The 22,919-nt window shown below is 41.8% G+C and overlaps 2 protein-coding genes across 3 annotated transcripts in view; one reads left to right on the top strand and one right to left on the bottom strand.

Moving 5' to 3' along the window:
- Positions 1–2,465: 2,465 nt before the first annotated feature.
- On the bottom strand, positions 2,466–12,139 carry LOC593831 (5-hydroxytryptamine receptor 1-like). The gene is made up of 2 exons (XM_011673440.2): positions 11,565–12,139; positions 2,466–3,469 (listed from the first exon to the last, which is right to left on the bottom strand). The coding sequence occupies exons 1-2, from the start codon at positions 11,740–11,742 to the stop codon at positions 2,466–2,468; spliced, it is 1,182 nt and encodes a 393-aa protein (XP_011671742.2). The 5' UTR covers positions 11,743–12,139.
- A 9,633-nt stretch (positions 12,140–21,772) lies between these two features.
- LOC581674 (nuclear pore complex protein Nup54) overlaps positions 21,773–22,919 on the top strand; it is a 32,728-nt gene continuing 31,581 nt past the window's right edge. For both annotated transcript variants that reach the window (XM_030981041.1, XM_781661.5), the window contains exon 1: positions 21,773–21,930. In XM_030981041.1, the coding sequence (XP_030836901.1) occupies positions 21,837–21,930 (94 nt within the window). In that variant the 5' untranslated portion in view covers positions 21,773–21,836. The remainder of the gene's footprint in view (positions 21,931–22,919) is intronic.

The following is a 22,919-nucleotide window of genomic DNA, read 5'->3' as shown; positions in this document are numbered from 1 at the left end:
TATCATCAGCATATTTAATTAAATTGCGAGAGGTTTTCGTACTCGTGCAATTACTTGTGTACAACGAGAAATGAACATGAGATAAGACGAAACCTTGGGGGACACCTATATTGTTCATCATTTCATTTGAATGATGATTCCCAACTTTGACTGACTGGATTCTTGAACTGTGGAAATTATGGATACATGGAATAAGTGTCGGATTTATATTACAACAGGGGCTGAGGAGTGTCTTCCAAAGTGTGGGGGGGGGCACCAACATAGGGCGCTTTCTGGAGAAAGGAGCACCTACAAAGGGAAACCTCAAAGCGTAAATATATAATTTTTAGACATGGGTATATAAATATATGTGATTACTTTATGAGGGAGTATTTCAATATGTTTCTCTCTGTAGAGTCTGCATGCTTCAAGATACTGCTAAATCCCCCATCACACCAAACTAGTTCTCACTACGTTCTCGAAAATGTTGCAAAACGGGCTCAAACTGTGTGCGAACGGAGTGAACGTATGAGCAACTATTTACGATCTTTTAAGAACTTTATGGACGGACTCGGACTGGCTAGGACGGGAAGGGTGCTCAAGAACTTTGAGCCTGTTAAAAAAAAATTCCCGTCCTGCATTTAGACGGACTTAAAACGAGATAGACGTACTACGAACGGAATTGCCGTACTTCGATCCTACTAGAAACGTGTTACAACGTGATGTGGTCGAGCATCAATTAGGAAGAAAGCGCTGGGTTTGTATAGCCTTCGAACCAGGACGGGATTGCACAGCTCGATAGGAGTGCGTTCGGACGCACTAAGAACGAGATGAGGACGAGGTGAACTGCCTCTGAACGAGGTGGCCGGGTTATAAACAAGTTTCGAAGTAGTGAAAATGGTTTGGACTGCCTGGAAATGTATATAATTTACCCAATCTGAACTTGATATAAACTGTCTGTGGACGGGTACAGACGAGTTGGACGTACTGTGGGCTGTGAATGAACGAACTAGGATCGTATTAGAGACATTAGTCCAGTCCGAGCCCGCTCTTGAAGTCCTTAAATTAACAGATCGTTTTGAGGACCGTTTATGAACGAACTAGGATCGTATTATAGATATTTTTTACACATTCTGCCCCGACCACCACCCGTTTTACGATTTTCTAGGACGGTTTCAGAACGTAGTGAGAACTACTTTAGTGTGATGGGGGCTTAAAGTATCATACTTTGCAGGTTGGTGCGATGGTCTGAATAATAAATTTGCGAAGTTAAAAAAAATCGATTTGTGAGGTTGCAGTGTGAAATATTACATCTTATAAAAAGGGGGGAAATCCTGTTTGATTTTAAGCACAATGTAACCATGAAAGACTGAAACAACTTTACAAAGTATTAACATGTAATCAATTATGAATGCGAGCGAGCGTAGCGAGGCATTTATTTGAGAGGAAAAGGGGGAACGTGTCAGAATAAAAGGGGCGTCATTTAGATTTTAATAGGGGTAATTGTCAGAGGTGAAGGTGACATTTATTAGAAGGGGAAGGGACTCTTGATTAAAAGGAAAAGGAGGATCTCAAATAATTGAATACATAGGGGCAATTATCAGAGGTGAAGGAGCTAGGCATTCATGAAAAGAGGAAGTTCTTATATATATTTTTGTTAATGAGGCACTTATGACAAGGAAAAGGGGCACCTAAATTAAAAGAGGGGTAAGTGACAAATTGAAGGGGCACTTATCAAAGGTGTTAAAGAGAAGGTTGAGTTCTGGGAAGAGGTGAAAAATAATTTGTGAGCATTACTCATTCTTATTATGCAAGTATGGAAGAACATCAGTTAAGACATGTTCCCTGAAAAGCATGGCTCTTCAAATGCCTTCATATTCTAAATATGCATGTAACATCGTAAAAATCGGGGGCCGGCTTTTTACGCCACGTGTTCGTGTAGTCCCATAAACATCTTTCTGTGCAAGTGTTTACTTTACCAAGACTTGGCCAAATTTCTTATCATTTTGATGATTCCAGACCCTTGCAATACACACAAATTCCTGTATGCTAGATGATCAACCTTTTCTGGTCGGTTCCACACCGTTTCGTTCACAATGCAATCGCATGACCAGAACTCAACTTCATCTTTAAGGGCCACTCATTAAAAGAGGAGGGGGCATTTATCTGAAGTAAAATGGGCCACTACAAATCTATCAGATGTCGTCTGCTGTCCTGGTATAAAAGGGGCCAAAGCCCTCACGTAACTGCAATCACTCATGTAACCTCACTTAACCTCAACTACGACATCAAAGACATCCCCAAGATCATGATGGAAAAGAGCGAGTAGCGAATTAATGTACATATCGGCATGCGGCTGTCACATGATCGATAACACTTATCAAACCAAAGTTTAACTGCAGGAAATTTTCACTTTGTTCATGTTCATCAAACCGATAATTGCGAGCACAAACGGCGCATATTAATCGTGAGGCATAGAGATCGAATCACACATCGAGCTGAGCCACGCATTCATCAATCCTTTCTTCTACATTCTTTATCAACATGACGTTAGACATCCTGTGGTTCGGAGGCGAGACAGTCATCGTCATCGCAATCGTTCGACGTCTTGATGGCGTGTACTGATCTCGATGTTGACTCGTCACCGTCCAGATTACAGAGTCTCCATGATTCGAACTCCTGCAGAACTTCAAGTACTTGGCTTTAAAGACACGTCGAAATTTGGAATACGTCGTGACGTAAATGATGGGATTCAATGCGCTGTTGATCTCAACCATGAGAACCGTCGTTACGGCAGCTTTGTCCGGGAACATGTGCATGGTGTGACGTGCGTATATCAACTCAATGTTAAATGGCATGCAACATATGATGAAAGCTGCGACGACTACAAAGATCCGCAGGGCAACGCGTACGTCTGATTTTCGAACATTTCTGACGGCTCGATTCCTTTCTGTACGACAGTTTTCTGATGACGCCACGGCTGCCTCTTGATCAGCGATGCGCGAGCGCGCTCGATGCGCTATGATCGCAATCTTGAAACTGCAGCCACAGATCCCAAGCCCAGGTAGAAAAAAACAGAATATATTTACGCAATACGTATACGGCCAGGATAACTTATTGCCAGCTTCAAGGGTGCAGTGGTAGATATTTTCATCAAAGACGATGATTTGAGGTCGCGAGAGAATAAAACCGGCAGAAAAGGCAAATATGATGAGCCATAGCGATACCAGAGTTGCTATAGTTCTAGGCTTGCTGAAGATATCGTTGTAGTGGAATGGTCGGTCAATTTGAAGATAACGGTCAATCATAACAATGACGAGGGTATAGACTGACACGCAGTAGCACGTATACGACACCGTTACGACACTGAGACAGAGAGCTCGGTTAGTCCTTATCAGACAATCGCCGTTGAGGGAGCATGGTAGGCTGAAGGGTAGATAGATGAGGCCAGTGAGAAGATCTGCGATGGCCAGGTTGATCAAACAAAAACCTAGAGAAAAAATGAAATTAGATTAAAGTGTTCAATTTGCTATCGGCTCATGTTCAAGCAACCATGCGCAATGTGCTACCTTTTCTGGATGCAGATTATGTCGATTGATTTGAATTCTGCATTGTGTAATACGCAAGTTGCATACGAGGTGTTATTTCAATTGCGATATTGATAATTTATTTATTTAATTCATTTAGTTTTTTTCCTGTGTTTTTTCTTCAAAAATTACGTACTAAGTTTAGCATAATCATGATAATTTAGTCCATGGGTTGTACGGCCTTTTTAATTTATCTTGCATGTAATCAAAGCATTTAGTATGTAAAAATGTATATTCAAAGTGCCGTATCCAAGTTCTTGTAACCCTGTCCGCTAAAATTATTTGAGAAAAGAGAGTTTGTTACACGGATCGGGATTTGAATTGGATTAGATCTGAATTATGAATTGAATTGGTCAGAATCATAAATTGAATTTAATCTGAATTGTGAATTTAATTTAATCCGAATTATGAATTGAATTGAATTACTTAGTTTGAATTATGAATCGAATTTTATTCGCATGTTGCATGTTAAACTATCGCATTTTGTGTTATCTATGTTCAAGTCAAATGTACTATTCTATATCCATTTGTGTCTTATTGATGTTTATAATCCGTAATCTTGTACTGACATGCAAACGAAACAAATTTCCAATCATTGGACAATAAAATATAAATTTGAATTAGGTCAATGAAAGAGATAATACGGGTCAGTGCTTTCGTTTATATACCCAAAATATTGTTTACATTCGAATTTTTATACTAATTTGATGAGAAATAATGAAAGTATAGTATACATGGAAGAAATTAATCGGTAGAGATGAAAATGTAAGTGACTAAATGTCTACCTGTGTATTAGATCAGGCAGGAATACTTCAACAATACATCATTATGCATTCGACAAACGTCACGTTGTGTTCATATAATTCCAGTTCGTGTTTACTTAACGTATAATGCTGTCATGTAGTATATTTACATTTTTTCCTTCCCTTTTACATTGTGTCGCTTTCAATAAAGCGAGAATGTTGACGGGGGAAAATGGGGGGAAAATAAAAATGAAAACATAAGTAAGATGTAAAAGCCGAACAGCATTCGAAGTAAGCCTTCTTCTGTTCTTGTGGGATGAATATAAAGAGGGAAAAAAGTCACATTTACAAATTATGTCATTTACGTATGCACCAGCACAGAGTAATTATTCATCAGTGATGCTGGTTTTAATGTTGAGTGACAAAAAAAGACACGTGTTAATTTGCATCGCATTAACAACCATGACAATAACAGACATTGTGGCCCGCAGGGGCGTACGCAGGGGGGGGGGGGGGGGGGGGTTTGGGGGTTCAAACCCCCCCCCCCTTTGGTATTTTTATGTGTGTAAACCCCCCTAAAAAAAACCGAAACCCCCCCCCCCCCTCCCCCCCCCCTTTGGGTTTTTTTTTTTTTAATTATTAAAAAAAAAAAAAAAAAAAAAAAAAATTATACCCGCGGTTAACCTAAAAAGGTGACCTTATCCCCCCCCCCCCAACGAAGAAAAATGTCAAATTTTGAAATTTCGAGACCAAAAAAAAAAAAAAAGTGTCCGCTTGCCCCCCCCCCCCCCCCCCCCCCCCCCCCCCCCCCCCCCCCCCCCCCCCCCCCCCCCCCCCCCACTCAGCGACTTTTCGGCTGGCTGAGTCGTTGCGATTTTTTTTGGACTTCTAAAAAAAAAAAAAAGTGTCCGCTTAATAATATTGTGCGTGCTGAATTCAATTTACAGTTTCCTGCTATTACTGTTCTCATGTAGATGAATTAAGTTGGAGTTATAATTCCAATAGTTTTCCTCTGAAATTGTGTCGATTTCTGAGAGAATTTTTTTTTAAGTATGCCACAATGGAAAATAAGACAATGTTAGTCCGTTCTTGTATAAAGCGCATAACACATTTTGATATAAAGTCTGTATGCGCTTCCAAAGAGCGTTGGAAATTATTACCCTATAGCTTTAGATCTGGCAGCCGTTATCAGCGCACAGTGCATTTCAAGGATCCTACCAGGTACCCATTTACCTCGCCTGGGTTGAGTGTAGCAAATGTAAATTGATGTCTATGTCTTGCCAAGGGATGTTCTCGGCGGCCATGGCAACCCTGTTTGCCTGAAACGTACGTAGTGCGACGTAGGATTTTGGTCATTTTTTCTCTGTATTCAAGTTTTGTTAGGTCTTGCCAAGTTTTCTCACGGTCTATCACGTAAAGCTACAGTCCCATATACGTCCCGGACCGTCCCGGACCATCCCGGACCCCATCCGGGTGATCCGGGATTCGGTCCGTGTTGACACCGTGTTGGCACCGGGGTGGTCCTGGATGGTCCTGGATGGTCCTGGATGGTCCTGGATGGTCCTGGGCGGTCCGGGAGTCGACCCCGGATGTTTTTGACGGTCAAAAACTGCCGGGGTGGTCCGGGACGGTCCGGGACAATAGTTTGATCCGGGGTGATCCGTGTAGCCACCGTGCTGGGTCCGGGGTCATCCGTAGTGGCGCCGGGGCGGTCCGTGTTGATCCGTGGCAGTCCGGGAGTGAGTTATTGACCGCCCAGGACCATCCAGGACCATCCAGGACCACCCCGGTGCCAACACGGTGTCAACACGGACCGAATCCCGGATCACCCCGGATGGGGTCCGGGATGGTCCGGGACGGTCCGGGACGTATAAAAGCTACAGAGCTTTTAAAGCATCACACCTTTTTTAACAAAACATCCCGGACCATCCCGGATCACCCCAGACCATGGTCCGGGATGGTCCGGAGTGGTCCGTGCTCGTCCGTGCTTGTCCGGCCTTATATGGGACTGGGGCTAAGCTACAGTCCCATATACGTCCCGGAACGTCCCGGACCATCCCGGACCCCATCCGGGGTGATCCGGGATTCGGTCCGTGTTGACACCGTGTTGGCACCGGGGTGGTCCTGGATGGTCCTGGATGGTCCTGGGCGGTCCGGGAGTCGACCCCGGATGTTTTTGACGGTCAAAAACTGCCGGGGTGGTCCGGGACGGTCCGGGACAATAGTTTGATCCGGGGTGATCCGTGTAGCCACCGTGCTGGGTCCGGGGTTATCCGTAGTGGCGCCGGGGCGGTCCGTGTTGATCCGTGGCAGTCCGGGAGTGAGTTATTGACCGCCCAGGACCATCCAGGACCATCCAGGACCACCCCGGTGCCAACACGGTGTCAACACGGACCGAATCCCGGATCACCCCGGATGGGGTCCGGGATGGTCCGGGACGGTCCGGGACGTATATGGGACTGTAGCTTAAGCCCCAGTCCCATATAAAGCCGGACCAGCACGGACGAGCACGGACCACTCCGGACCATCCCGGACCATGGTCTGGGGTGATCCGGGATGGTCCGGGATGTTTTGTTCAAAAAAAGTGTGATGCTTTTAAGCTACAGTCCCATATATCGTCGGCCTTATGCCAAAAGGGCCTTAACCCGATTTTGGGGGTTATTGAGTTATTAACATCACCTTGTAGATTTCACCATTCTCTTTAAAATGATGTGCTTCACTTGTTGAAATTCGATTTATTTATGAAGATAATTATGAATTTCAAAAGGGCCTTAACGCGTATCTCATCTTTTTCCTTACGCCAAAAGGGCCTTAACCTACACGGATGATCCATTTGCGTTAGGAGGGCCTTTCTGGCAAACCAAAGGTGTTGCGAAACAAGAAAATTTCCTTATGCCAAAAGGGCGCTAACTATGCGCGCGTACGCGCGCATAGTTACGCGCATAGTTACGCGTACGATAACGGCAGGTTAAGGCCCTTTTGGCATAACGCCGCGTAGGTTACGCCCCTTTTGGCATAATGCCGAGTAGGTTACGGCCCTTCTGGCATAAATACGCTACATTCAAGCCTTATGCCAAAAAGGCCCTAACATGTTTTTTGCACATAGCATGTACAATTCTGAATATTTTATAACAAATTTAACACATTTCATGTAAAACTTAATAACTTAACATATTTATCGAAATTGGCTTCAAAAGCAAAAAAACGACCACAAACTTTTGATTATTAGAGAGGCCAAAACCTTTAAACGCGATTATCTTGGAATGGCCAAAAGCAGTTAAGGCCCTTTTGGCATAAAGCCCCAGTCCCATATAAAGCCGGACCAGCACGGACGAGCACGGACCACTCCGGACCATCCCGGACCATGGTCTGGGGTGATCCGGGATGGTCCGGGATGTTTTGTTCAAAAAAAGTGTGATGCTTTTAAGCTACAGTCCCATATACGTCCCGGACCGTCCCGGACCATCCCGGACCCCATCCGGGGTGATCCGGGATTCGGTCCGTGTTGACACCGTGTTGGCACCGGGGTGGTCCTGGATGGTCCTGGATGGTCCTGGATGGTCCTGGATGGTCCTGGGCGGTCAATAACTCACTCCCGGACTGCCACGGATCAACACGGACCGCCCCGGCGCCACTACGGATGACCCCGGACCCAGCACGGTGGCTACACGGATCACCCCGGATCAAACTATTGTCCCGGACCGTCCCGGACCACCCCGGCAGTTTTTGACCGTCAAAAACATCCGGGGTCGACTCCCGGACCGCCCAGGACCATCCAGGACCACCCAGGACCATCCAGGACCATCCAGGACCACCCCGGTGCCAACACGGTGTCAACACGGACCGAATCCCGGATCACCCCGGATGGGGTCCGGGATGGTCCGGGACGGTCCGGGACGTATATGGGACTGTAGCTTTAGGCCGACGATATGTCCCGGACCGTCCCGGACCATCCCGGACCCCATCCGGGGTGATCCGGGATTCGGTCCGTGTTGACACCGTGTTGGCACCGGGGTGGTCCTGGATGGTCCTGGATGGTCCTGGATGGTCCTGGATGGTCCTGGGCGGTCAATAACTCACTCCCGGACTGCCACGGATCAACACGGACCGCCCCGGCGCCACTACGGATGACCCCGGACCCAGCACGGTGGCTACACGGATCACCCCGGATCAAACTATTGTCCCGGACCGTCCCGGACCACCCCGGCAGTTTTTGACCGTCAAAAACATCCGGGGTCGACTCCCGGACCGCCCAGGACCATCCAGGACCATCCAGGACCATCCAGGACCATCCAGGACCACCCCGGTGCCAACACGGTGTCAACACGGACCGAATCCCGGATCACCCCGGATGGGGTCCGGGATGGTCCGGGACGGTCCGGGACGTATATGGGACTGTAGCTTTAAAAGCATCACACTTTTTTGAACAAAACATCCCGGACCATCCCGGATCACCCCAGACCATGGTCCAGGATGGTCCGGAGTGGTCCGTGCTCGTCCGTGCTGGTCCGGCTTTATATGGGACTGGGGCTTACAGGTCCGTGGAAGGGAAAGGGGGCTGCCACTATGAACATCACTGACAAAGAAAGCGGACAAAATATACAGTTCCTCAGGTAGACAAAGGAACATCCCTTCACTGCTATTATGTAAAAAAGTGAATACGCATGTGACCAGGGATATGTGAGTTTAACTGATGTGACACCTGTTCTACACATTTTTACATAATAGCAGTGAAGGGATGTTCCATTGTCTATCTGAGGAACTGTATATTTTGTCCGCTTTCTTTGTCAGTCATGTTCATAGTGTGCTATCCCGGAGGCTCCAATTCGCACCACGGTCCGGCCTAAGGTCTTCCACATTATGCCTGTACGTTCCCTCCCGGCCCGTCACGTTCTGATGGGGTGCCTCATGTTTCTCACGTTCTAATCAAGGTCTAACACGTTTTTCACATTCTGTCAAGGCTTCCTACGGATGAAATTTGGACGCCGAGCAGCTTTGGAGCACGTACGGTTGTGCCCACGGTATAAAAAAAATCCTCCCAAGCAATAGCAATCACGCGCGCGCCATGTCAGACCGTATAGTAGTAGTATAATGCAACGCACCGCAGCGCGCCGGGCCGTAAACCGTCCCACTATACGGACCACCTCCAAGATTTTTGTACGGCGGGACTCGAAACGCAGACCTTGTGATCCACAGTCCAGTGACATATCCACGACACCTCTACAATGTGGGGGAGGGGGCAATATTCTGCCCATCGCTGGCACAATATATTCTGTTGCCAAATTATTACGGGCATATAACTTAATTTCGTTCAAGATTTCAAATGTGGTCTAAATCTTTTTCATATGGAACGATTGAAAGGATTTCTCCACAAATTCGTTAACGTTTTTAACAATTTTGTACTTCCGATAAAAAAAAATGGTTGCGGGGCTGAATTGTGCCTAATCATGACGCAAATTAATTTGTTTCGTGTAATTGTGGCTTCTTCGACTTCGATCCTTTTGTCAACAGGAATGAACGTTGATCTTGGCAACCAAAAAATTAGGAGAATTTCGATAAGCGACGTTTTATAATATTGTTATGCATTTGTTTTTTTCGCTGCCATTATCAAACTAACAAATAGACAATCAGTGGCGGATCCAGGGTGGGGGCACGGGGAGCCCGGCACCCCACCCCTGGAAAAAAGTAGTAAAAACAAAGATGGTAACCACAATTTAACCTTAAAACAAAGAAAAAGAAGACGAGCCTCGACCCCTGGCAAATAAAGTTTTTTTTTTAAAGATGGTAACCACAATTTTACCCTTTTTTTATTTTTTTGCTCAAGAAGGGGGGGGGGGGGGGTGTTGACTGTATACAGTCCACAGCAGTGTAATACGCCAATCTCTAAAATGCGGGTTAAAAACAGTTATATCTCAAATTAAGATAATAAATAAGAATCGATAAAAACAACACTGCTATCATTTGGTCATTGACCGAATAGGCCTGAATATAATTATTTCAATATTTATGACGCCGCTTAAAGTTAAAAAAAAGGTTGGGTTCCAGTAAAGGTAAAACGTAAGTGTGCTTTCCCCTTGAATTTATGTCAGTTTGGAAGAATAGTTAATACTACTAAAAAATACGCTTCAAATGCCCTCATATTCGAAAAAACATTAAAAGAGAAATAGGTGATAGGTAAGGACCAGTGCAAACTTCCGTGCCACATGAGTTTTTTGTTCCATATAATTTCTGTTTGCGGCACATGTCACTTTAACAAAGATTGAGTCAATTCCTTATCATTTATTAAATCAACCTTTCCCAATGGCTTCTGAAGAGCTTCTTTCACAGTGTAATCACGTGACCAGTACTTGCGTTTTTATCTGTATCAAGTTAACCCATTGGGGTGAAGGGGGCTGAAACTGGGCGCACCCGAACCGTCCAAGCTTCTCTTTCTTTCTTTTTTTTTTTTGGGGGGGGGGGAGACATTCTGGGGATCCATCTCGATTGGATTTTCGACAAATTTAGGAATGAAATGTAGCTATCTTCATATATGCCCCCTCCCAAAAACAAACATAACTTCTCCTCATAATATTTCTGATATTTCCAAGAAAAAGTTTTGAATTTTTTGAAAAAAGAAGACTTTGTATTTCTCGTTTCATATTTTGGATTTCAGCTTCTTCTTTTTTTTTATAGCATGATTTAAATACAAAAGCCATTTAAGTATATTAAAGGTAAAGCAAAGTTTTGGGAAATTTTGAAAATTGGATGGATAGTAATTCTATAACATTTTGATATAGGCCTATTTGGATGCCCCTGTGGATGTATTATAAGCACCAAAAAATTATCCCCTAAAACACTTCTGCATTCGAGAAATTGAATAATCAAAAATTGACCGGTGCTCCCGGTAAATTTCAAATATTTCAAATAGGCCTAGCCGTTAGTTGATAAACGACTCCGCATATGGACGTTAAGTGGAGCAGAAAGCATTGGCTCATTTAGCAGAATGTCGGTACGGCCATTCCATGGTAGTTGCGACCATGAAAATCTCAGAATATGCAGTTCTGATATATAATGTCCAAACGACATTATGTGACTCACATTTTTTGTCTTCAAATTGTTGCTCTCTAAAGAACAATCATTTTTTTTTTTTTTTTTTTTTTTTTTTTTTTTGGGGGGGGGGGTTAGCGCGTGAGGGGGGGGGGGGGGGCTTTAGCCTCAAAGCCCCCCCCCCCCCTCGGACACGAAGTGCACGGGGTTCTAAATATGTATTGCTTACCAGTTTGGTTGCAGAGTTTAGGCGTGCTCGAGAAGACGAGGATGGTGATGCTGTTGCCAATGACAATGAGAAAAACGAGGAGCAAGGTGAAGGAGAAGACAACATAGTTTGTTTCCAGAGGACCGTCCTCATCTTGAGGGATGGTAACGTGTCCTTCTTGTGCGTGGTCAGGGAACATCTCTTAAACGTCGAGATATAGCCTTCTTTTCTGACAAAAACAAACAACATAATACTATAAAACAAATGAAGAAAACGATACAGTATAATAGTGAGCAATTCTTTAAAATTAATAACCCCTTTTTTTATTCATTTAGAGCCAACAATACCATGCCCTATACCAAGAGTAATAAATCAAATTGTGAAATACAGTTTTCTGCCCAGAAATATTCTAGTTTATATCAAAATCTTTAAACAATTAACTTGCCGAAATTTGACTAGTTGATATAGCTTGAGCAATGTCGATTATCTCAAGCAATATAGATTCGCATTAATCCCAAGACTTTGAAAATGATCCACACGCTTCACATAACCATACAAAATATGGTTTACATGGCATATGCTTTTATCAAATAAATCACTATCAAAAATCACCTTACCTTTTATACATATATTATTATTATTATCAAATATCACTGGATTCACTTCACTTTCCAAGTTTCTATATTTTCCCATATCCTGCCAAGCCTTCAGCATTTCTACATACAATTGAGGCATTTTCAGTGTTAATTTGGACGTATCATAGTCACATGAAAACAAAAATATTCCTCTTACTGTTTTGAAATAATAATTAAAGTACAGTTTCCATCCAAAATTTTGTTCTCCATTGAACCACTTTATACGTTGTGTCTTAACAAAGTTTAACAGTCGTCATTCTTAACCCGACCCCTCGTATACGCGTAGATGAATTATTTTTCTCTTTATACTCTCTTCAGCCCATAACAAACTAAAAATTGATTTTCCACCTCAGTCAGTAAGTAACCACTAAGGGACATAGTTTAACTTTGACAATGCAAAGGCCTATATGTTTTTAACGATTTTTGTTTTAACCAAAAGTGTTAAATCCCTCTCTTCCATCATAGTAATGGTCTTTTTATTTAACTAGCCTACGTAAATCTTTGGAGTTCAAGTACCTCCTTGAAATTCTTCTTATGTTTTCACAAGGAGGAAAATGAACCCCTAATATATTAACTTGCTGATCTAAGTTTCGGTATTTAAGGTATATCATTATCCTTGGCCATCCGCAAAAAGTTTGTATTTAAAGGTGAAATTCAAAGAAAATCACAAATATGTCAACTAATGTATCACTAGAAACTGGTAAGCTAACAGATGGCCATCGTACAAGTTTGAGGTCAGCTACATATCGGGTGATTTATAAAAATAAAAATACAACCACCTCCATAGCAGCTAGGATATACGAGAGATTCGCCAGAAAAATAACGATGTTTTAATGACGTCATAACAGGGACCAATACTGCCCAAGCAGACGACATCCTATAAAGAATGAACATAATTGCAAAGCTATTATTTCTCAAATTATAATGAGTTTAGTGTATATAAATGTAATGGCATGTCAAACCGATCAAAAGGGGACATGACCCGATTCTGATAACTAAAATCTTTTGCTTGTAAATACTCAGGATAGGGGTTAATTAACAATCAAATGAACCAGACTTTCAAATTGAAAAGCCCCCGGATTGATATTAAGGACGGCATGTGTTCCCTCTTGAAACGCCGAACATACCCAGGTGTGTGCAGCTGAATATACAATGGCGTCTTATTTTGTTTACAAGCGACAGATTCCTTTATTTTTGTATCGCTGCATTTGTCATCAAAATAAAACCATGCGCGGGGTTTAGAGTGAGGCAATAGATTATACATTTAGCCTGACGGTAGTGAAGTAAGAGAAAGAACTCAAGAGAAGATGAAAACACAGGCACTGAAAATGTGTGAGTTGTCATGGGACATCGTCTGCTTGTGCAAATCATGTCCCTGCTGTGATCTCACACATCTCAGCAGCGTTCGGAGAGCTATTCAGGTGCTTTGCCGGGGCTGTATTTAAGCGTTTTGTAATTTATAATAATCTTTACTTCGAATGTTTCCAAGCATTGAATTTTGATAACCTTGTCGAATCAAAGTTTCAACTTTGCAATAATGAAAATAAAGCTAGATTTAAAATCAATGAATATCTACTTTAATGACTTTAAGACAGATAAATTTTCCGAATTAGCATATTAATAGAATTTCTATCTTTCACAAAAAAAAATTTATCGTCAGCAGACAATATCTGTTTTACTTCACTCCCTTGATGGTATTATATTTCCTTATTGCCAGCGCCAATGTTTCGATAGCTAACAGAACAAAAATAGCGACAAAGGATCAAAGGATCAAAGTGTCTTGCTACTCGTTTTATGTTAGAGTACCCGCGCCGTGAAAAGGCCTACTCCCCTTCATAATACAAGTAGAAATATAATATGTGTATAACACCTTGACCAAAAACAAAAATTATGACCAAATCACCCTAGAAATTACGCTCAGATCAGCGCACGCAAATCAGTCAAGGTCTAGAACGAGATGCTTAATAAAATCTTCAATGTAAGCTTTATTACCACAATTATTTGTTAGCATATGCGCTGAGGTCTTACTATTTGCGTTTTATAATAGCAATTTACTTACCCTGTAAATAAGGAACCTCCTTAATAAAGAAAAGCACAAAAGTATTTTCAAGAATCCTACAACCTATTTGGCCAGGAAAAAATACGTTGAGTATCTCATTTCAATTAACAGTCGGTCCATACTTTGAAGTATACTTTGGGCATTGAAGCCAGAAATATTTTTTTGGTGTGATCCTTGAAATATGTGAAAGTAGGATATCTCGAAATGAGTACGAATGCAGAGAACCAATATCCAGCGTCGATCGCTTAAATGGTGAGTATTGTTCATATATTTGCGGTGGCCAAATGGGTCTCCTTCTTTTTAACAGATTCCCTCTGTTATGCAGGCATCATTATCCATTTTACATACACGTATGAGGAAACTTCCTTGTTTTTTAAAATAAAATAAATGACATTACTTTATAGCCGATCCCTGGACTGGACTTTTAAAAGCGTCAATCGTAACATTTGATATGAATTGCAATTTAGATGCCTTCACAATTTGTATACATAACGGCAAAACAGCGGTCAAAACCTTATCAAATTGCTCCATAAATCAGAAACTGTGACGTAAGTCGAAAATGTTACCTTGTTATACGCAAAATGCTCGTGGTTATTGTTACAGAATCATTTAATCGCTTCTTTCCGAAGGAAGTGCAGGTATTTCCACCGTGACAAACAAATCATAAACTTGACTGTCTAGGCCAGATGTGGACAGTAAATCATGATAAAATCACAGAGTTCCGCGGTGACCAAATACAGAGCGACCTTTACTGTATCTCTTGCCTATCTGCGAAGTAGACGATTATGGGATGCATTCAGCTTGTTGCGATAGCAACGCCGCAGGGGGCGTTGGGAAAAGGAGCGATGGGAAAGGGTGTCATCCCCCGGTGTCATCCCCAATGGTGTTTAAATGAATGTGAAGGGTGGGTTGCTTTTCGGTACAAAACAGTGTCGGTATTTATTTTTCGTCCGACCTAACCTATTCCCAGGCGCGGAAAGACGAGATTTGTGTCGTTTTCAGGTCAGGACTAGCCCTAATTAGTGTTTTAGGCCCCTGAATTCGTCATCTGACCATAATTAAATGCCTGAAATCCCTGCGCTTCATGGGGCTCAGAGCTCAGCCCCCTGGACACCACGCCAATTAGTGACCTGCCAGTGTCACAAATGAGGTATCTAAATACGCTTCTCTGACCATAATGAAACCCCTGAGCTTCCGGGTCCTCCGTCCGTTGACCCACGCCGGGCCAAAGCCCCTGTACCCCCACGCCAATTTACGCTCCACTCGCTTCGCCGCTACAGTACGCTAGCTCTACCTGATCGTTGATACTCCACTTTGAAAAACGTTCCGCGGGGTTGCGGATTTTTCTTCCGCACCCCAAGCATTTTTGTTCATTACGCCACTACCCCTGAAAGGTGAGCCCCCTGGAATGTCCCCCTATCCCAAACTGCTTCCGGCGCGCCTGCCCATCATCATCTCATCATCTCACCATCTCACATCCCCCCTTTTTGTCTCTCTCTCTTATGACTTCCTTTCTTTCTCCACCCCCTTCTACCCCATCCCCCATCGATCCCCGTCTCTGTACCTTTACGCCACTGCCTGCGAACAGATGTAATTCATTTGGAGTAAAAAAAAAAATTAAATAAAACAGCTTCATCAAGCCCCCCCCCCCCCCAAAAAAAAGAATCCCTATCATGCCTATTTTTTCGTTTTCCCATCGACTTCGTGATTAATTTCGGAGCACCACCTTACGACGCTAAGGACTTACACGGATCTGTTCTTCATCTTTGACATGTTTATGATGCTTAGGAGGAATAGAGCCACTTGAAGCATAGATATATTTTTTCTCTCTTTCTTTTCAGCCCTCTTGTTCTCAATGGTTTGCAAAAGTGATCAGTGGAAAGCGTATAAACGGGAGAGAGGAAGAATTATTGTCATATTTCTCCTATAACTATCAAGATGCCGCCAGAGGCAATTAGAGACGACACAAACTATTATGAGCGACTCTAATTAAAAATTACCAAGGGTTAGTCCGTCTCGACGACGACAGTCTATCACAGTGGCGTAGCAATGAGGGGTATGGGGGACATGTGCCCCATTCCATTGAATGGTGAAAACAGGAGGGAAGGGGAGACATACAGAAGGAGGAACGTTAAGCGAGAATGTTTAGATCACGTCTCATACCATCCCCTCACTGTATTACGGTCTCCTTATATCGCTCTATTATACTCTTTATTTCTAAAGTGCCTCCATGACACCCAGTACGTCCCCCCTCTATTTCTAAAATCCGGCTCTACTCCTGTACTCCAGTTATATTCTTATACCGGAGAGCTTGAACCTGCCACAGAATACGTCAAGATGAAGGGTTGTTAGAAGAGCAAGCTAGTAGGCCGTTTAGTAGCGGAGACAACAGGAGACATCTTCCCTCTAGCAACGGAATAATCCAGTTAGTAATTAATAAGTGGATGATCAAACTGTCAAACAAAGAACAGAAGGCTTGCCGGAGGACGGTCATTAAAAAAAAAATCGAATTCCAAATTAAAAGTGAAATTGCTATCGAGCCTGTGATAGTAAAACAAAATTATGACAGATGTGGGATTTTTATTTTAAAATAAGAAAAAACATTTTAAGCGTAGTGTTCTTATCGGAATTCAATTTGATGTTGGTTATAATCCAGTATTTTACAAATCTTGATCATTTAATCAGGGGCGTCGCCAAAGGGGGGATGTGTGGGGGGTGCGACACCCCCCCCCCCCCACCTGTCAGGATATTGTCGGTAAAATTGCGCTGCCGTCGGGAAAAAAGAGAAAAGGGGGAGGGAAAAAAGAGAGGGAAAGGGAAAAGAAAAGGAAAAGAAAAGAAAGAAAGGAAAAGAAAGGAAAGAAATGAAAAGAAAGGAAAGAAAAGAGAAGAAAGAAAGAGAAAAATAAAAATAGGGAGGAGAGGAAAGAAAGGAAAAGAAAAAAAGGGGGAAGAGTAAAAGGGAAAGAAAAAAAACGGGGGTGAAAGAGAGGAGAGAGGGGAGAGGTAAGAGCCTGAGAGAGGAGGAGTGGGAGTAAAAGAGAGAAGGGGGTTGTTGGGTGGAGTCGTCTCGTCGAGGGAGCAAGAAAGACACAGGTAAATATATTGCTATGTCGGGTCAGCTGTGTCGGTATTCTTGCTAGATCCTCGTGTACTATATCAATGCAGAAGTTTGAAGTCGGTGAGATGTACATTGTCGGTCGGCCGACAAGTTTTTTTCCCTACGAACTGTGACTTTTTATCCGCTGTGACGACTTTGAGAGTAACTACAACTACAATATTTGTATTTTCTCGAAGTTTCAATTTTCTATAATATCAGCTAAAGAAATCAGAGGTTAAAATTTTTTGGGGAAACTAAATTCAAACAAGGTTTAAGAGTCAACAACGGTACGACGAATCGTCTTCCTTACTCTATATTGTGATGAATCGCCCCAGAAAAAAATCCGCGCTTTGCGCGGAAGGCGAAATCTTCATTTAGACGAGTCCAGAACAGTACAACGAATCGTCTTCTTTCTCTAATATTTTAAGGAAACTTCAAAGCTTCAGCGCTGCGCGCGAGAGTGGGAAACTGAATTCAGACAATTAGGGCTTATTAAGAGTCGAAAGCGGTACAACGAATCGTCTTCTTTCTCTAATAATTTAATGAAAAGTCAAAGCTTCAGCGCTTCGCGCGAGAGGGGGAAACTGAATTCAGACAATTAGGGCTTATTAAGAGTCGAAAACGGTACAACGAATCGTCAACGTTCTCTAATAATTTAATGAAACGTCAAAGCTTCCTCGCTTCGCGCGAGAGGGGGAAACTGAATTCAGATGAATAGGGAGTAATAAGAGTCGAAAACGGTACAACGAATCGTCTTCTTTCTCTACTAATAATGAAACGTCAAAATTGGTCGCTAGTTTTGTCGGTATTCGTTGGCCTCTACACCCCCCCCCCCCCACTGTTTGTTTCAACTAATCCGTTCGTGATGGAAAAAATGAGTATAATGACATTTTTCGAGCTAGGTCAAATTGAAAAAAATAAGTTGCTAGGATATGACAAGCTCGTGATTGAATGGGTCAAGCTCGCTATCCATAACGCGAGACAAAATGAACACCATTCCTTTATGAATAGCGGCCCTTACTGAATAGCGAGCAAACCATAATTTACCTCGCTATAATTCATAAGGACCGCCATTCATAGCGGTCTTTTATAAATTTAAAGTTGAACAACTGAGTAAAAGAGTGTTAATCGAACCTTTCTGGTGTTATTCAACGCCCAATATATCCTATTATATTCACACAGTTATTAATAAGAAACAAAATTCTATTCCAGATATGAAGAATTGTGCATTAGAAAGAATACATACAAGAAGGAAAGGTTGTTTAAAAATATACACTGATGGATCTAAACTAGAGGACAAAGATACTGGATCTGGTTTTTTATACACCAGAATTGAGCATAACAAAAACTTATAAGTTATCATCAATAAACATAATGAGGGCAGAATTAGTAGCGATGATGGCCTTGGAGTGGCTAAAATATTGTAGAGGAATGTCAGTTGTTTTCTTAACAGATTCATTGTCAGCTCCTCAGGCTCTAGAAAGCAGCCAAAAAGTTCAAAATACCTTGTTGCTGATATTTTGTACAAAATTAAAATACTAAAAATGTCAGATATAGAGATAAACTTTGAATGGATACCTTCCCAATGCGGTGTTCGAGGAAACAAAATTGCAGACAATCTCGCCAAAAAGGAGCGCTGAAAGAAAACATTGAACTATATAGAAATTGTATACATAAAGGAAGAATTGACTCACCACATTGTCTTCAGTTTATAAAGAGATCTGGCAATTTCAATGGTATTCCGGATTAGATTGAAAACATTTATGGCGAATTCAGCCATATGTCACAAAAACAGAAAACATTCAATATAGAAAGGAGAAAGTAATAATACATCAGTTGAGACTAGGAAAATGCAAATTAAAATATTATCAGCACATTATTAATCAACATGAGGATGGACCAACAGCGGACCCGACACAGCAACATAATTATCTATGCGTATCTTTCTTGCTCCCTCGACGTGGCGACTCCTTTCAACATCCCCCCTCTCTCTCTCTCTCTCTCTCTCTCCCTCTTTCTTACTCCCACCCCTCTTCTCTCAGGCTCTTTCACCCTCTCTCTCCTCCCTTTTATTCCCCCGTTTTTTTTGTTTCCTTTTCCTCTTTTTTGTTCTTCTTTTTTTCCTTTTCTCCTTTTCTCCTTTTCTTTCTTTTCTTTCTTTTCCTTTCTGTTCCTTTCTTTCCTCTCTTTCCTCTTTTTCCTTTTCTCTTTCTTTCTTCTCTTCTCTTTTCTTTCTTTCCCTTCTTTTCCTTGTCTTTTTTTTTCTTTTCCTTCTAATTTCCCCCGCTCCCCCTTTTCTTATTTTTTCCCGACAGCAGCGCAATTTTAACGACAATATCCAGACAGGTGGGGTGTCGCACCCCACTCCCCTCCCCATTTAGCGACGCCCCTGGGTAGAGGGTATTATTGTGTTTTTATATATAAGCACTTCTTTTATGCAAACGTGAAATAGATACACAGGGTGAAAATCAGTATAGTGAAGCACTCAATTCAGTAGAAGTTCGTCTTTAGAATAATTATGTTTCAATGTATTTGTACATAATTATACGCATTTAACGTCACACATAGTGTTTCTGACTTTCACTAAAACTAAATTCGTGTTTTTTCGTGTTAATTTTCAGGGGCAAAAATATATTTTTTAAAAATAGTGCTCACTACCCAGGGGTTTTAGGCATTTAATTACGGTCAGATGAGCATTCAGGTGCTTGTCTTAGGGCCCTTGGTGGGTCCAAAGGGTATAGCCCCCGGAAGCTCAGGGGTTTTAGGCATTTAATTATGGTCAGATAAGCATTCACTGGGCCCGTGTCCTATAGTGGAGTCCAGGGGGGGGGGAGAGCCCCCGGAAAGAGCCCCCAGGGGTGTTAGGTATTTAATAACGGTCAGGTGAGCATCCAAGCGCCCGCCTTTGGGGACCTTGATGAGGTCTAGGGGTGGAGCCCTCGTAAGCTCAAGGTTTTAGGCATTTAATTACTGTCAGATAAGCATATTTTTATATTCCTCATTTCTTTCTCTTTTTTTTTTTTTTCTCTTTAACATACTTTTTCAAAAAAGTGACGGGGGATCGATCCCCGAGCCCCGCCGTTCTGCAGGTCCTGACATGAAGGCTTCTAAAAAAGTTTAGTTTTACCTACATGACTGTAAATTTGGGAATCAGTAAATTTCCAACAAACGCATAAAAAAGATTTTTTACAAAAGAAGTTGAGAAAAAAAATCCTCATGTCATTTCAGCAACATTTGTAAATCACTGGTATCGAAATTAGAAATAAGCGACATTTGATTTTATTTGGGGGGTAACCCCCCCCCCCCCCCACCCCCAATTCCCCTACTTTTTCGGCGCCTATGCCTAGATTAGACCTAGGTGTTTTTGGTGTTGTATGAACGCCCGCAGGTTTAAATTTCAAAGAGATTCGATCATACCATAGAGATATATTGTACCCTAATACCGGTATGTATATTTTTTTTTTTTTTTTTTTTTTTTTTAAATGATATTTTATTTCCTTCCTCACAATTTCACATAACAAGAAATTCACATAACAAGAAATTATCAAGATAAGCAATATAAAACAAGATCTTTGATACAAGACATTTCATAAGTTACATCAATCAATGAACATAGAGAAAAAAAAAAGGAAAAAAAAAAGTCTTGCATGTAACAGTGAATAATCAAAATAACAGTAGAGGAAGGTTTAAAATTACATATTACCATCCTATCACAACACTCTCACACCCCCCCCCCCCCCCCCCCCTCCCCTCTACCCCACACCACCTTTCACACACATAAACACACATACAAACACAAACACACACTGCATGCAACCTGTTCCCTCAACTCACACCACACAAACTGTTAACCCCCCCCCCCCCCCCCTAGCCCACCCATCTCATCATACCCCCTTCACGCCGACACACACACTGCATGCAACCTGTTCCGGTTTGTCCACCTGTACACGAGAGAGAATTAATAATACTAATAATAATAATAATACCCACATCCATTAAAGTAAAAATGCATCGATTTGTTCCCATTTCTGTAAGTGCATCCCCAGTTTCCCCTTTTTGAAGGCTATTTTGTATTCCTCGTCTCTGTAATTTTTAAGCATATGTACTGTTTTCTGTACAGATGGCAAAGTTCCTTCTTTTCTAGAAATAAAAATGATATACTTTACTAAAAATATGATACAATTTATTACAAATATTCTCGCAGTATTGCCGGATATTCCCATAAAAAAGGGTTTCCAATCATCAATGTCAATTTCGATTAAATGTAACTTTTGAATTACCTCCTGCCATAATCTTTTAACTTTAAGACAATCTAAAAATAAATGTTGGTATGTCTCTACTTCTAGTCTACAAAAGGAACAAAAATGGTCTGACTCAAAACCAAATTGTATATCTCTATGGATCATACACAATTGCGCCATCTACAGACTATTTCAAGTCAAACCTTAGAACTAATTTCTCGAGCGCGCGTCAAACCAATCAAACCAACATCAATCAACATGTCGTTCAATTTTGGAAGTACTCCGAGCACTTTTGGCGGGCAAAGTAAACCATCTTTTGGTGCATTTGGTTCTACGTCAACTGGAACATCTGGTGAGATGTTTTCTCTTACAGGGTCTATAATGTTTCCACGTTAAAGATGTATATAAATCACTCAACAATGAGATTTCATACTGTCTGCTCTGTAGTACTGTAGCTGTGAAAAGTGAAAGATATTTATAGTAGTATTTATGACCGGATATACTCGACCACTTTGTTCCTATGCATGCTGAGTGTAGCGAATAGTTACAAATAGATCTGATCTAGTCTAGAGCCAAATTGGACAGAAGTAACCGTCTGATAATTCTTAAAGTAGGGAGGCCAATGCCAAAATCTAACTTTTTAATTACTAATTTGTTTATTATAAAACAAAGATTGGTGTCTGATCGCGCACCCGATGTTGTGCTTAAATTCTTCCCATAGTCAGATAGACCTAGATCTAGACTAGACTAGTCTAGATCTAGACCCTAGGTCTAGTCATACAGAGATCATGAGATTGCACGCATCCCTATGCAGTCTACGTGCATTGCGCGACCATGCATTATTGGTCAAATTTTAGTTTTTCAAATCGAGATTCAAACCTTTATTCTTTGTGATCCTGAAGGTGATACTCAAAAAATGAGGTGTCATATGGCAACGGAGATACCACGCACAAATTGCGTGACTGAATTCTGGGCAGAAAAATGCTCTGTCTTCTATCGGAAGTATTTTGCTTATCATTATTCTATATTTTAAGTGACTAGTCTATAAAATCCTGTTAGAGGAATAAATTTCTTTTCTTTTGATGGATAGATTGCCAAATAAAAGAGGTAAGAATTCAAAATATTAGAGATGTCCCTTTTGCGGCCAACCTCAAATTCTGTAGAACTTAATTTGCAGGAATTATGAATATGTAGTGTATAAGGTACTATGTCCCTTGAAGTATCCCAGGTCCGTCTCCAAAAACTCACATGATTTTATTTTGAGACTTTGTCGTTGAAGGCGCCAATTTAATAATAATAATAATAGTAGACAATCCATTTTTGAAAACCAAAGATGACGGA

Source organism: Strongylocentrotus purpuratus, unplaced genomic scaffold, assembly GCF_000002235.5.
Source record: "Strongylocentrotus purpuratus isolate Spur 01 unplaced genomic scaffold, Spur_5.0 spur5_scaffold_11, whole genome shotgun sequence".
NCBI classification, from domain to species: domain Eukaryota; kingdom Metazoa; phylum Echinodermata; class Echinoidea; order Camarodonta; family Strongylocentrotidae; genus Strongylocentrotus; species Strongylocentrotus purpuratus.
Note: the sequence above shows the minus strand (reverse complement) of the source record. Positions and strands in the feature narration are given on the sequence as shown.

Coding starts and splice junctions, on each gene's coding strand:
- LOC593831 (XM_011673440.2), bottom strand. CDS start 11,742: ATGTTCCCTGACCACGCACAAGAAGGACACGTTACCATCCCTCAAGAT. Junction 3,470..11,564: donor TAAACTCTGCAACCAAACTG/GTAAGCAATACA, acceptor TTTTTTCTCTAG/GTTTTTGTTTGATCAACCTG.